At 43.6% G+C, this 13,484-nt stretch overlaps 1 protein-coding gene across 1 annotated transcript in view; it reads left to right on the top strand.

Annotated features, from left to right (window-relative positions):
• Nucleotides 1–12,121, top strand: part of LOC145411377 (putative neural-cadherin 2) — a 42,511-nt gene extending 30,390 nt beyond the window's left edge. Inside the window, exons 15-24 of the mRNA XM_080281408.1 lie at nucleotides 1,272–1,372; nucleotides 1,829–1,990; nucleotides 2,163–2,354; nucleotides 5,474–5,652; nucleotides 6,381–6,570; nucleotides 6,813–6,922; nucleotides 8,258–8,386; nucleotides 10,679–10,885; nucleotides 11,419–11,634; nucleotides 12,005–12,121. Coding sequence (XP_080137534.1) covers nucleotides 1,272–1,372; nucleotides 1,829–1,990; nucleotides 2,163–2,354; nucleotides 5,474–5,652; nucleotides 6,381–6,570; nucleotides 6,813–6,922; nucleotides 8,258–8,386; nucleotides 10,679–10,885; nucleotides 11,419–11,634; nucleotides 12,005–12,078 — 1,560 coding nt within the window. The 3' untranslated portion in view covers nucleotides 12,079–12,121. The remainder of the gene's footprint in view (nucleotides 1–1,271; nucleotides 1,373–1,828; nucleotides 1,991–2,162; nucleotides 2,355–5,473; nucleotides 5,653–6,380; nucleotides 6,571–6,812; nucleotides 6,923–8,257; nucleotides 8,387–10,678; nucleotides 10,886–11,418; nucleotides 11,635–12,004) is intronic.
• The last annotated feature ends 1,363 nt before the right edge of the window (nucleotides 12,122–13,484 follow it).

Raw genomic sequence — 13,484 nt, 5'->3', positions numbered from 1 at the left:
AATGACTGGTGATAGTGACTTTTTAATATGGGATGCAGGCTAATCACATCTAGCCATTACAGATGCCTCATAAACGATTACCAAAAAATTCCGGGTATGCATACACCCTCCCATTATTCCATACAGCCATAGGTGCCATGAAGCTTACTCCAACTCAGAGGCACGTGTCATGTCTGAATTAGCTCTCAGTCCATTACAGTACATTTGCTACTTATGACGGGACGTAATGAAGCTGGAACAATGGTATGTGCAATAGGAACGCTTGGCTCTGGTTGTTAACACCGACGCCAAGTACAATCATACCCACTTGTCTCGTGCTTACGACTGTGTCCTGAAAATTAACTGGGTATAGGTGTAGGCAGCCTCCCATATTTTGAAGTCATGAATGGAATATACGATGAAGGATAATGAAATCTCTCGTGTCTACGTAGTTACTGATTGTATTGTGGAACATGAAATACAGATCAGCAGTTCTTCATCTTAATAGCTTTTTTTTTTTTTTTGTAAGTTTCCTTTCAATGTTTGGGATGGTGTTGAAATTCCGAATAGAATCTCGTTATATTTTACAAATCATAAAAGTTTAAGGCCGTATTCTCTTGAGTGTTCCCTAGCAGCGTATCATTGGCTGTGTGTGTGTGTGTGTGTGTGTGTGTGTGTGTGTGTGTGTATGTAATACACCATGTATCAGCTTAGTTTACATTATGTAATTTACAAATTATTGACATGACAAATGCAGAAATAGCTAGAAAGAAAGAAAAAGGTGTGGGAACTCTTCTAAACTCAAAATATTATTAACCTGGCTTATGCAGAAGTAAATTGAAAAAGACGCGGTATTAGGAAGCCTCCTCGGCTTACGAGATCACGGAGGCAAACCTTCAGCCTGCGTTATACTTAAGAGTCGGAAAAAGTGCTTGGGTACTTTTCAGTTTTTTCGGAAGAATAATGGGTCCTTCCTTTTCACTTTTAGATAGATAGAAAAATGTGCAGCATTATATCTCGCCTCAGCTAAGCTTTTATTGTTAGTGCATAAGTACAAAAAGTCTACACCTGAGTTTATCTGCACGTACAATGTATCTTCGTCGTCACCATCATTTCTTTAAAAAATATCGTGAATGGAAACATACGCAAATTGTACCAAGACAGTTCTGTTAATATTTCGTTACAGATTTTGTGCGACTATTTCTTTACTCCTTTGGGGGTACCTCGATTTTCATTCAAGATATTTAAAATACATTATTGGGTCATCCTGACATGTTCCTCCTGTGCTTCAGCTGGTGGACCTGGGTGAGGGTGTGCTGAGTCGGGCGAGCTCCCCAGGGTGTCCAGCCGCTGACTGTCTCACCGCTGGCATCCACTGCGGACTCCACGCAAGGTATGCACACACACCATTTCACGGGAGGAACAATATCAAAATCTATCCATCTATCTATCTATAGCCCGACGCCCTAATCCCGCAAAGGGTGGCCGCAGACAAAACGCCTCCAAGTCACTCTGTCACCCACCATTTGACTACCCTCCCGCCAACTCACCCCCCCCTCCCTCATATACCTCTCAACTCCATCCCTCCACCTCATCCTCGGTCTACCCCTCCCTCTCCCTCCCTCCACCTCACCTACATACACCCTCTTAGTCAGTCTTTCATTCTCCATTCTCTCCACATGTCCAAACCACCTCAGAAATATGTTATTGCCCACATGCAGGTGTTAAGGTTTCCCCTACTGAGCTGCAGTGCGCCTCTCAGAGCTGAGTGGCACTATATAGCATGAGGTAAGACGCAGAAGTAATATTAAGTAGCATCTTTCGACATAGCATTGCCACCATCTTGCAGGTGTGAAGGTTCGCCTGGTTCACTGCGGTGTGAGTGTGAGCCGGGGTGGGCGGGTCCGGGCTGTGACACGGCCACCACGCCCACCACCTTCCTGCCCAACAGCTACATCAAACTGGCCCTCTCCTTCACGCCCCTCGCATATACCACCTCCATCACACTCAGGTAGGCTATTGGCAGCACCTTTGGTTTAGTTGGGTTATGAGATTTTGCACTTTTCTCTCCTCATCGTTTTCTGCAGCAGTTAATCTGACATATATTAGGGACGTGTTTGTAAATTTGTTTGTGAATCACACCCCTGGTTCTGAGCTCAGCACCAATGGCACATCTCCAACAGGTTTCGGACGTGGAGGCGGCGCGGGGAGCTGGTGGTGTTGTCGTCGCAGCATGGGCGGGACAGCTGGTCGGTGCAGCTGGTGAGAGGGCGTCTGTGTGCCGTGCTGCAATTCCACACACAACCACAGTCCTTACTCTGCCTCGCCCGGGCCACGCTCACAGACGGCCGATGGCACCACCTTCAGGCAACTAGGTATTCTTAAGCAGTTGACATCCTTCTGGTATTCACTTCCTCGCCATCTGTTCAATCCATCATCTCATCCCAGTTCACCGGCTGCGCAGTCCACCATCTCTTCCCTATTCACCGTCTGTTTGATCCGCTGCCACCTCTCACCTTTCTGCCTCTTCATTGCACTGTTCTCTCCCACCTCTCTCTCTCTCGACCGGAACCCACTCTCAGACGACGGTTGACTGGCACACCCTACAGGCATCTGTATGCTCTGTAATCCCAGACAGTTGTTATTTCATATCTGGAGTCCCAGTTCAATGATGCAAAAATTCTAATGCATTTGATTGCTGCTGATTAGTTTCGCAAAATGTCAGTAGGTTTTGCATATGGTTTCAGTACAACTGAAGGAAAGACTGAATACAACTACAGTATGTCACCTGTATTCACTGACTGTACAGTATGTCACTCTGACTACAGTATGTCTCCTCTGCTCATTGAGTATCCACACCCAGCGTCTGCTCAGCCAACAGATCAGTATCTTTGTTCCTACTTAGCACTGTGCAACATAATTCCTTATGTCCTCTTCCAGAAGTGGCAATTCTAATTTACTTTACCACTTATAATTTAAATAATACGAAATTAAACTGAACTAAACGCTTTGTTACTCAGTTACTAAATACTGTATATTGAAATATTTGAAAATACATTGTTCATGTATAACTGAACCTATGAATAACTTCAGATTTCACTGCCTGTACACTCAACACATGTTCACACTTAGTACGATAAACATTGCACGATATTATTTCTACGGCATAACAAAAACCTTTACTGATTCAAACCCAGCAGTTTGTCATTCGGTATGCCTCTCAGTATGCTGATAGTGGTTGCTGTATAAAACGTCTGTTATCAACATAATCTAGCAGTGACATCAATCATACCTTTAATTGAAAGTTGCCGGCTCTGGTACTTTTATGTTGCATTTTATAAAAGATTAATGTAATAAATATGTGTACTGTACAGTCCCCAGTAAAGTTGCATCACTATTATTAATTCACCTTTCTTTACCTTAGCACAACGCGTGACATTTTAATATCTTCCATTAATTCGGGTTCTGTATGTATACCTACATAAACACAGTATGTCGTATGGACGAAACTTTATAGTGCATGTAAAAGTATTTATATTTCAGAAGTATTATGTTCACGAAATTATAAGTTAGCAATATCACCCGTTGCAAATCCAAAGACCACTTGTGTAGCAGTGGTTTATTTGGAGATTGTATTTTCGGTCTGACGATCCCACCGATAATAATTTTAACAAGAGATACCCCGTTGTAGTGCCATTATAACAAATTAAAACACGGTAAGCCCTAAGTGTGATAAAGCCTTCCTAATCAACACGTTCCGAATCAAAGGGCTCGCAACTGGATATCATTAACCGATAACAAATGTCAGGTACTCGTGTGTGGGGGGAGAGGAGACGAGGAGGTGGGGAAGGGGCGGGCCTCTCACAGGAGTCGCGTATTTTGCTTCCCTCCCTCTCGGCTGCCCTCTCTGATTTAGTTGCCATGAAAACTGCTTCGTTATTGCACTGATGTACTCTTAAAAATCTACTGACCTAATCAAAATCCTCCCTCATTGTGAATCTGTTTTGTATTTCATTAATATTATGAATAATGTTACAGTCACATCATCAGCATTAACATCTTATTCCAACTGTTATACTCGTACGTGAGGCAGATAGGTAGGGGTACAGGACCAGGAAAATGAAAATACAGAACAGGAAATATATCGTTAGCTTGTCCAGTGAAATGAAACACACCTACACACATCTGCATCTCAATAAGCATGCAGGGGGAGGATAGACCCGGCTTATTTTTTTGGCACTTTTTTTTTGTTCAAGTGCAGAGATAGGTTTATGTTTAATATTTCATCGTCATGTAACTCATTTTAGGTATAGATATTATTCTGGGTGAACACTTTCTCACCTCCATTGTAAAATATAAGTAGATAAAAACAGACGGACAGAAAGGTAATAAAAAAAAAAATCACGCCATTGCAGTGATCGAATAATTTTTGCGAATTTTTGCTTCGGCCACCCAGTATGAAATCTGAGTTTAGGCATAAGAGAGGGAGGAGGGGAGGGGGCGAAGGTAGTAGAGAGCCTTTCCCCTGTTGGAAGAATACTTTAAAAACTATTCAGCATCCCACTTGAAGAGTTATTTGCCAACAGGTGATCTAAAATAGGCAACATAATGGTAAAGTAAGTGTTCGTAACCTAGGTCGATATACAGTATAGTGAATCCGTTTACGAGTAAGATGTGGTGCTCTGATGGACAGGCTATGATGACTTTTTGACGGGGTAGGGTTACATTCTGTCTGTGTGTCTGCTGTCAGACGCCATAAACCCGTAAGGGGATCGCCACAGACAAATCGCCTCCATGTCGCTGTCTTTTGCCATTTCCCATTTGGCCGCCATCCCTTCAACTCACGCCCCCCCCCCCACCTCCGTTCTCATATATCTCTCCACTCAGAGGACCACTGATCTTCCCTTGTACGTTTTCTATCATACATTGCAGGTTTCCGTGTGCAGCTAGCCGGAATTCATTTGATATTAGCAGCAGGGTTTGCCGGGTTTAATTAGCGAACGAGGTTGGCTCTAACAAGCAGAAAGGGATAATTACGACGCCATTACCCCGCTCATTACCGGTGTTAGATGGCATTAATTATCCTTTGATTTGCCAGCATTTTCCCCGCTCTTGATGATTTCCAATAAACTTAGGCAACTTCATGGAATTATTGCTGAGCGAGAAAGGCTGTGTCGGAAATCAGTTTTAGAGGTCAATAAAAATGTCTTGGTCCAAACGTAATCTTTTCAGTATAAGAGGGCCTTCTCTTAGCAGAATGTGATCATGTGGCGCTAGCAAAGGAGATAATGTAAAGTACCTCATCGTACATGTACAAGTAGTCGGGTATAACAAAAGGAATTACACAGTATTTTATAAGTTACTTGCCTTACTTAAGCCGTCGTCGTCGTTAGTCATAATCATCATCATCATCATCATCATCATTATTAGTTTCATTCTTCATCTTCTTCTTCGTCTTGTTATTATTATTATTATTATTATTTACCAACACGAGGTACGGGTCCTCCATGGTACTGGCTGTAGACGACGGCGACGGTGACCTGTACAACGCCACGGTGCAGACGGAGGGGCCCGGGCTGCTTCAGGTGGACAAGCAGGAGGGGGTGCACGTGGCTGGCTCACCTGACTTCCTTGACATCACCGCCTTCAAGATCAGGAATGACTATCTTGACGGTGGGTGGAGTGGGGAGGAAGTGGGTGAGAGCTTGGAGTTAGTTTTTTTTTTTTCTGCAGTTATGTATGTTTTTCCATTTAGTTTTTCTCTCTGGCCAGATCTGTGTCTGTCAGTCTGTCTTTGAGTGTCTTTGTCTGTTTATCTGTCAGCTACCTGTCTGTCTGTCTGTCTATCTACCTATGCACGTACCTGCCTACCTACCTACCTATTTATCTATCTGTCTGTCTATCTATGTATCTGTCTTTCTGGCTCTCTATCTACCTGTTTACCTTTCCAGCTTATCTATTTATCTGTTTGTTTGTCTGTCTATCTAGATTTCCTCTCTTTCTTTCTTTCTTTTCTTTCGTTCTTATTATCAGTCCGTCTCTCACCCATGACCTCAGTTCCATCAAGATGGGAACTGGCTATTTTGTTAATGGATGGCGTGGGATAAGATGTGTGAGGTTAACAGAAAATGTGACTGTTTCATCTATATATTGTGTACTTATCCATCTGCTTGTATTAATATAGCCTATCTTTATATTTCTATCTCTCCTGCCTGACAGTCTCGTCTCCATATTTTTATATCTTTCAGTCTGTGCACCTACCGACTTACTTGATTACCTTTATATATATATTCTGTAATTTATTGTGGCCGTTGAGTCCTCTATTAATCAGTATCTGTTTAGTCTATTTTTCCATCCATTCATTCATCTTACCTGCCTGTGACGAATCCACCTTCCTTCAGGTTGCATGGACGACCTGCGTATCTCCGGGCGCAGCGTGCCTCTGCCCCCGATGGTGAACAGCACAGCGTGGGGTCAGGCCAGTGCTTTCAAGGGAGTGGAGCGGGGTTGTAACGCCCCCTCTGCCTGCACCAATGTGTCTTGTGAACCTCCCTTTTCCTGTGTCGATACCTGGAGGTCTTATCATTGCGGGTACGTTGCATTTCGATATTAAAATCTGTGTAAACAGTTATAGATTGATAGATAGATTGAAAGATGTGCAACATGGTAAGGTTCTTTGACTGCAGTGGTATAGAAGAGCTAACTCGGTACTACCAGTGCCACACCTTGACCTATTTTTTGCAGAAAAGAGTAAATACGATAATAAAAATATAATAATAATAATAATAGTGATAGTAATAATAATGCATCATTTAACACGTCCTTTGCTGCAGCTGTGGTGAGGGTAGTGTGTTAAGCGACAGCAGGGCGGCGTGTGAGGACGAGGACGAATGTGCCTGGCAGCCATGTCTCAGTGGAGGAACCTGCTTCAACACTCAGCCAGGTAAACACTTTGAACAACAGCATCTTAATCTAGAACATTGTATCTAGTGCGATGTCAGTATTACTCTCTTAAAGGTGAATTGTCGATCATAGAGTGGAATGTTTCTCGCTTCATCTAAATCTTCCCTCTGAATAGTCGTTTATATCCAAGTCTCAGTTGTACTTCGGGGTAAACATGGAGAAGGGGAGAACATACTGAGTCCACTATTCTGACTGCCTGAGCTTACACTTTTTTTTTAAGCAGAATAATCGTTAAAGTGCTGTTAAAAATTAAATGTAATGGATGTGGGAGAAAGGGGTTGGTCGAGTAAGGAAGTGAACTGCTGATTGTAAATAGCACAAAATTGTTTCCTGCTGCTGCAAGGTGAGGTTTGAGGATTTGAATTCTGTTGAGGAAAGTTTTGCATGACTGTGAATTACTTCCTACACAGACTGTGAATTACTTCCTACACAGACGTCTCGTTTTGATGCGTGGTCGGTGATAAGGGACAGAGGAAATAAAGAGTGAGAACTGAAGCAGGATACTTCAGAAGTGCCTGCGGAGTAACATGAAGAAATAGATGGACAAATAAAAGGCTGCGTGAAGAACGTGGTGTAGAGGTTGTGTGTTTAAGCTAAAGATGGAGGCGGACACCAGGAGGCGCTTAGCCATGGTGCCCATCTCCATAACTTGCTAACCTTAGGTGTTTGAGTCAGTGGTGGGGTATTCATCAACGCTCCTGGAATACTGTACAAGGTCACTTCATCGCCCAGGTTACCACAGTTAATTCCTCCATAGGTGTTTCCCAAGGTATTCATTTTATCTACCAGCCCCTAAAGACTGGATAGACACCCACATCAAGCTCAGCATTGTAGATGGAATAGAAGAGAGACTAACGAAGAGACTGTATGAGACTGTGGTGAATGGGAGGAGAGGGAAGACAGAGGTAAGATGAAGGGTAAGGTATGGTAAGGCTATAGAGTATGTGAGGAAGGTTGGTGTATCGTGGGAAGAGGGTTCGTTACTAACTAGGGAATAGATTCTGCGGGAGGTCCTTTTGTGTAATTTATCCCTCTGACCATGCGGCGTTAGGCAATAGGTTCACAGAGAGAAAGGTGAAATAATCTTAAAATAATAATCTTCCACATGACCCACCAGTATCACATGAATCCAAAATGAAGAAGCTCCTCACCCCTCTCCCGTATTTTAACAGGTGAGGTGAGAGTACATTAGAGGACCGCAGTCTCAAGGATGGATTTTCTGGTTTGTGTTTTGAGTCGGGTAAATAAAACAAAACTCAGGCAGTGAAGAAACCAATACCCCTCACAAGTGTTGGAATAATCGTGTCTCCATCAGGGTATGTGTGCGCGTGTCCAGCGGGGTTCAGCGGCCAGCACTGCCACCTGCCTGACGTTGGGGAGACATCGCTGAAGTTGCCCCTCGGGGTCCTCGTCACCATCGTCGTCTGGTGCACCTTCCTCATCTGTGAGTTATCCTACTGTTTTGTTTCTTCAGTATCTGTGAGGTATGGGTTGGTTACGGAATGAAGTACGATTGATATGGGTATTTTTTTTTTATGCCGTCGAGGGCCTAAGCTGGTCACCTACCCTTAACCCTTTCACTCGTCTACCCCCAGATGACTTTATTAGTTTATGAATGGCTTTTCTGAATGGAGGGGTTGGACACACAGCCTTGTTTCATATCTCGAGCTCTCCCCTAAGCTGAATGTCATCGTCTGGACAGGAATAAAATATGAATGACGTGCCTGGGTTGAAGTAGCTGAATGTACTAAACCCGTGTAACCTTTCCTTGGGGCTCGACACCAGGCCAGGGGTAACATGTGACTGACGTTCGTTTTCTTACTCGTGTCATTCAGGGCCCCTTCTGACTGAGGTTAGAATCGGACATTTCTGAAATGAATAAAATGTTGTAGGCTACTACGAATACTTGTTGCATTAAGCCTCGTTCTGGGCATCCCGTTTCTCAGTACCCGGTATATGAAGGTGACTGAGAGACGTTATGCCAAAAACGTTGCCCCTTTAAGAAACTTTATGCCAAAAACGTGGCCCCATTTACGAGACTTTATTCCAAACAACGTGGTCCCATGGAGAAACGTTATGCCAAAAACGTGGCCCCATTAAGAAATGTTCTACCAAAAACGTAGCCCCATAAAGAATTGCTATGGCCAAAAAGTGGCTTTATTGAAAAACGTTATGACAAAAACATTGTCCCATTAAAATACGTTACGCTCCAAAACGTGATCCGATTAAACGGGATGGTCTTAATTTTTCAGCCCAATCTACACAACAGGACAATTTGCGTCAGAATGCAGACGATGTAGGTGCCACGATGCCCTAAATTTGCCTCCAGAGACGCAGACTATGAACACCGATATTTCAGTGATATATGCGGACATTCGCCTAGTTTGTAGCGAGCATTTTATCTTCCCCAGCGGCGTTCGGTTCCGCGTCGCCTCGTTCCTCTTATGCATGGCCCATAAAGTCATTGAGACTCTGCATGGATAATTCACCTTACTGCTGGCCCGGTTAATGGAGATAAAAGAGACGCATGTTAACCCTTTCGATGATGGGAACGCTTTGAGGAGGTATTTAAACCTCATGCTGGTATTGGAGAGGGACGCCTTCATGTGGTGACACTGATATAGCCATGCGGCCCAGCTGCCTTGTCATATAAACGTCCGTTAACACCCCGTTCTCCGTCCCTCGAAAGGAGGATGGTGGGCTGCTGGAAAAGAACAACATTTCGGTCTGCTGTCCACTGGGTTCACGTTTCACATGTACTGTGCCTGGTGCTACACGTAATTCTACTACTAATTCCTTCACTACGATGACGCCTTTTATATTGTATTCTCGCTATGTTCAGACGATTTTATTCAGCTTTGGAGGGATTTTTCGAACTGAAGTAGTTAGATATAGCCACCATTAATCCCTTCAGTACTAAGAGGGGGTCGCCTAAGCTGAATTAAATAATCTGGCATTAGCCAGTTTTTAAACTATCGTCCTGGGTGGAAAGAGATAAGCTAACACCAGACAATTTTATGGGGTTATGAGTCGGCCCCGTGTTTACGAAGCAGCTCCTTCGTTAAGAATCTTACCACTATTTAAGAATCTTCCCCTTGGTTACGAATCTTCCCCTTGGTTACGAATCTTCCCCTTGGTTATGAATCTTCCCCTTGGTTACGAATCTTCCTTTTGGTCACGAATCTTCCCCTTGGTCACGAATCTTCCCCTTGGTTACAAATCCGCCACGTGGTTTAGAATCGGTCCCTTGGATACGAGCGCCGCCTCGGTCACGAATAATCCCTTTGGTTATGAATTTCCCCCTTTGCTACGAATCGGCAGTGAGAATAAATGAAAAAGAGTATTACACTTTTTCAAGGAGCTAAGTTCTTTTATGTTCCTTCGCACATAATTTAATCCTGCTAATATTCCCCACTGCCAGTTTTCCAGCCACGTCAACTTCCTCGCTTCTATTTCTTACGCACCCATTTATCATATTCGTCCAACTTCCTGTCTCATCATCCTTCCTCCTGCGTTCAGACTCATTCACATATTACCTTTTCATCATCCATCCTACGTTTTTTTTTCCCCTCGCAATATGACCATCTGCTGCATTATTGGCGTGAGTTTCTTTGTATGTATGTATGGCTGGATGGTTGATGGATGGATGGATGGATGGATTTTTCAAGTTTCTGAGCTCTGACGAACGTTTCTGAAGTGAAAAGAGTATAGTGACCCTCCTTCCTACCCTTCGCAGTGCTGGTGTGCGCCTTCCTCCTGCACCAGCACCACCGCCGCGCCGCACTACGCAAGAGCCTGGCTGACGTGAAGGGCGGCACCGTGGACTGCAAGGGCCAGGGGTCGCCGCCCCCCAACCACACACCCAACCTACTCGAGCTTCAAATTCAAAAACCTCCCAGAGCAAATGGGCAGCCAGCCTGGGTAAAAAATATAAATATAGCAGGTACAGTTTGTGTGGGAGAATCACATTTTTAACTTCTTAATCCCATGGATATTCTTTACTAAACTGAATGCAGCCATTGAGTGATATGTGGACTATTAAAAAAAGTATCGAACTGAGGGAGTAAATTGAAACTGTTTTTAACTCCATCAGAGGAGTGGATGGAGTCTGGATTACAGGGGTTTGAGTGGTAAGTAAATATGAGTGTGACCCATTTAATTGGGCAGACTTTTGGTTAATTTCTCCTTCAGTCAGATTTTTTCTTGCTCTTTGGACCCAACCTCACCCTGTCCCTAGGCGGATAAAGATGTCTGGATGATCATAAATTTTAACTCCCTCAGCTCGAGAACGTCCTTCCTGTGTTGAATAAAATCACCACCATTAGCCAGAATAAGATACAAGAGACGTCCTTCATCTGACAGAGAAATGAGAGGACGGTTAACGCTGATAATGATGACATAGTGTATTAGCTATTTGCACCATGCTTCTCCTGCATGTTCTCCCCTATGATCATCGACTGTGCCATGTTGTTGCAGATGTTGACGTACTACAAGTGGACGGCTCATCGCTCCCTTGCAGTTTAGAAGAGAGGGGTGACGGCTGCGTAGTGATCACAGCGTCTCCAAGTCGAAGGAAACGCAGCGTTCAGAGCGTCAACGGCAAGAAGAGAAGGCCGAGTGTCGTATCCCAGGACGACCTGAGAAACTACCGATACGAAGGTGAAGGGTCCTCCCCCGGATCACTGTCTTCTTGTAAGTCCAAAAGGAAGGCAGGTCCGTGTCATGCTTTTGGCCAAAGTGAAAGTGAATATTCACTACTCATTCAGTATCAGAATATATTGTGATTGGCCCGCAGTACTCAGTATAACTATGTTGTTCACTTTTGCTTCAATAAGTTAGTTAAAATGGGGAGAACACGCGTTTTACTTTTGATTCCGTATTAGGCTAAATTGTGCTTTTTTAATACAGTTCCTAATATACTTTTTTTTTTTTTTTTTTTTTTTTTTTTTTGTAGTCCGACTGTAAAGAAAGCAGAAGATTTTATAATTCTTAGAGAAGGTACTTGTATAGAAACTCACTAACGCAACATCTTTCGAGCTTGCCCTTCCCTTCCGTCTGCCAGGCCTGGAGAGCTGCAGCGGGAGTGGCAAGTTCCTGGGTGGGTTCCGGGAGGTGGCGCAGATGGTGGAGTCATGACACGTGATGGGCTCCTCGTGCGGCCAGGCGGACACCACGCCGGACGACGAGGAGGAGGAAGCCAGCGCGCCCAAGAAAGAGAACCAAGCCATCGCCACCATCATCCCAAGTCCCGTCGGTTCCAGCCGCGTGGTCACCTGCTCAACCCCATCCTGTGCCTCACTCTGCCAGTCGGTCCAGGAAGAGGAGGAGTGAGGGAACCATCAAGAAAATATCTGGTGGTAGTAAGGAAGAATTCTGTTAAAAGACGTCCTTGAACTGAAAAGCTGGAAAAAGAATGTCGAGATTCTGCACCGTCAATGTTATAGCACTTCCTAAGATCATTCAGAGTAAAAGAAGCTGTATTCTCGTAGACATAGGAGGTTTCTTAGCACCTCTCCCTTATCAGTTTATTTGACATATAACACCGTAAGCCTTTAAAACTTGGGCAATCACCCCTACGACAGTTAGTCATACGGTTGCTCTGAAAATGATGTGGCTAAAGATTTATCATGTTTAGAGAGGGTAACTGAAGAACATTTAATGTTTTTGGAGTTTTCGTCCTTATAGGACTAGAATACCTCCAGAGCTGAGTATATCAACTTGAACGAAAGTGTCAAGAGTACTCACGTCCAGAAAGGGTTACTGTTCTTTGGTATTATCTTTCATATCGATAGTAATTACATAAGCATCTTAAAAGAGAATCACCAACGTGTCATGTGCAGAAATAAACTGGTAAGGAAGAAGTTCCAAAGAGCCTCCTAATCCCAGGGGAATGCCGCCTAGTATCCCATCACGAACACTCCCTTGCCGACATCGAAACTAATGGCGGGAATAGCCTTTATGAAGAAAGATGTAAAATGACTCAAAGGCAGTACAGACATCAGTGACATACTGTATTTTCCTCCAGTTAAGCATGGTGTGTGTTGTGACTCATACACTGTCAACATCGTACGGACATCAACATTACACTTATTTTTGGAAACTGCTTGCGTTATTTGGCAACTGAAAAGAACGGCCTGACTAAAAGGGTATGGGAAACATTTTTCCATTTTTCTAAACCTTACTAGAAAAAATACATTTACGACATTGCCTTCATCGTTTTTGTATCCCTTTCAAGTGTGTATTTTAAGTATTTTATTCCACAATTTCTAAATATTGATAATGAGTTTTGTGTTAAGAGATGCACATTCATAACTAAATATCTGGGTGTATATGAAGTGTACATGTTGAGAAAGTTACATTTCTTAGTAATTAACTTTATGACCTATCAAATATTTCTCTGTATTTATATTGATTGCGCATAAATGTATGGCAGCAAATGAATGGACACACGCACGCACGCACGCACGCACGCACGCACGCACGCACGCACACACACACACACACACACACACACACACACACACACACACACACACACACAC

The sequence above is a fragment of the Coenobita brevimanus genome, chromosome 89 (assembly GCF_032717465.1).
Source record: "Coenobita brevimanus isolate Jiangsu-jjx chromosome 89, ASM3271746v2, whole genome shotgun sequence".
NCBI lineage: Eukaryota > Metazoa > Arthropoda > Malacostraca > Decapoda > Coenobitidae > Coenobita > Coenobita brevimanus.
Note: the sequence above shows the minus strand (reverse complement) of the source record. Positions and strands in the feature narration are given on the sequence as shown.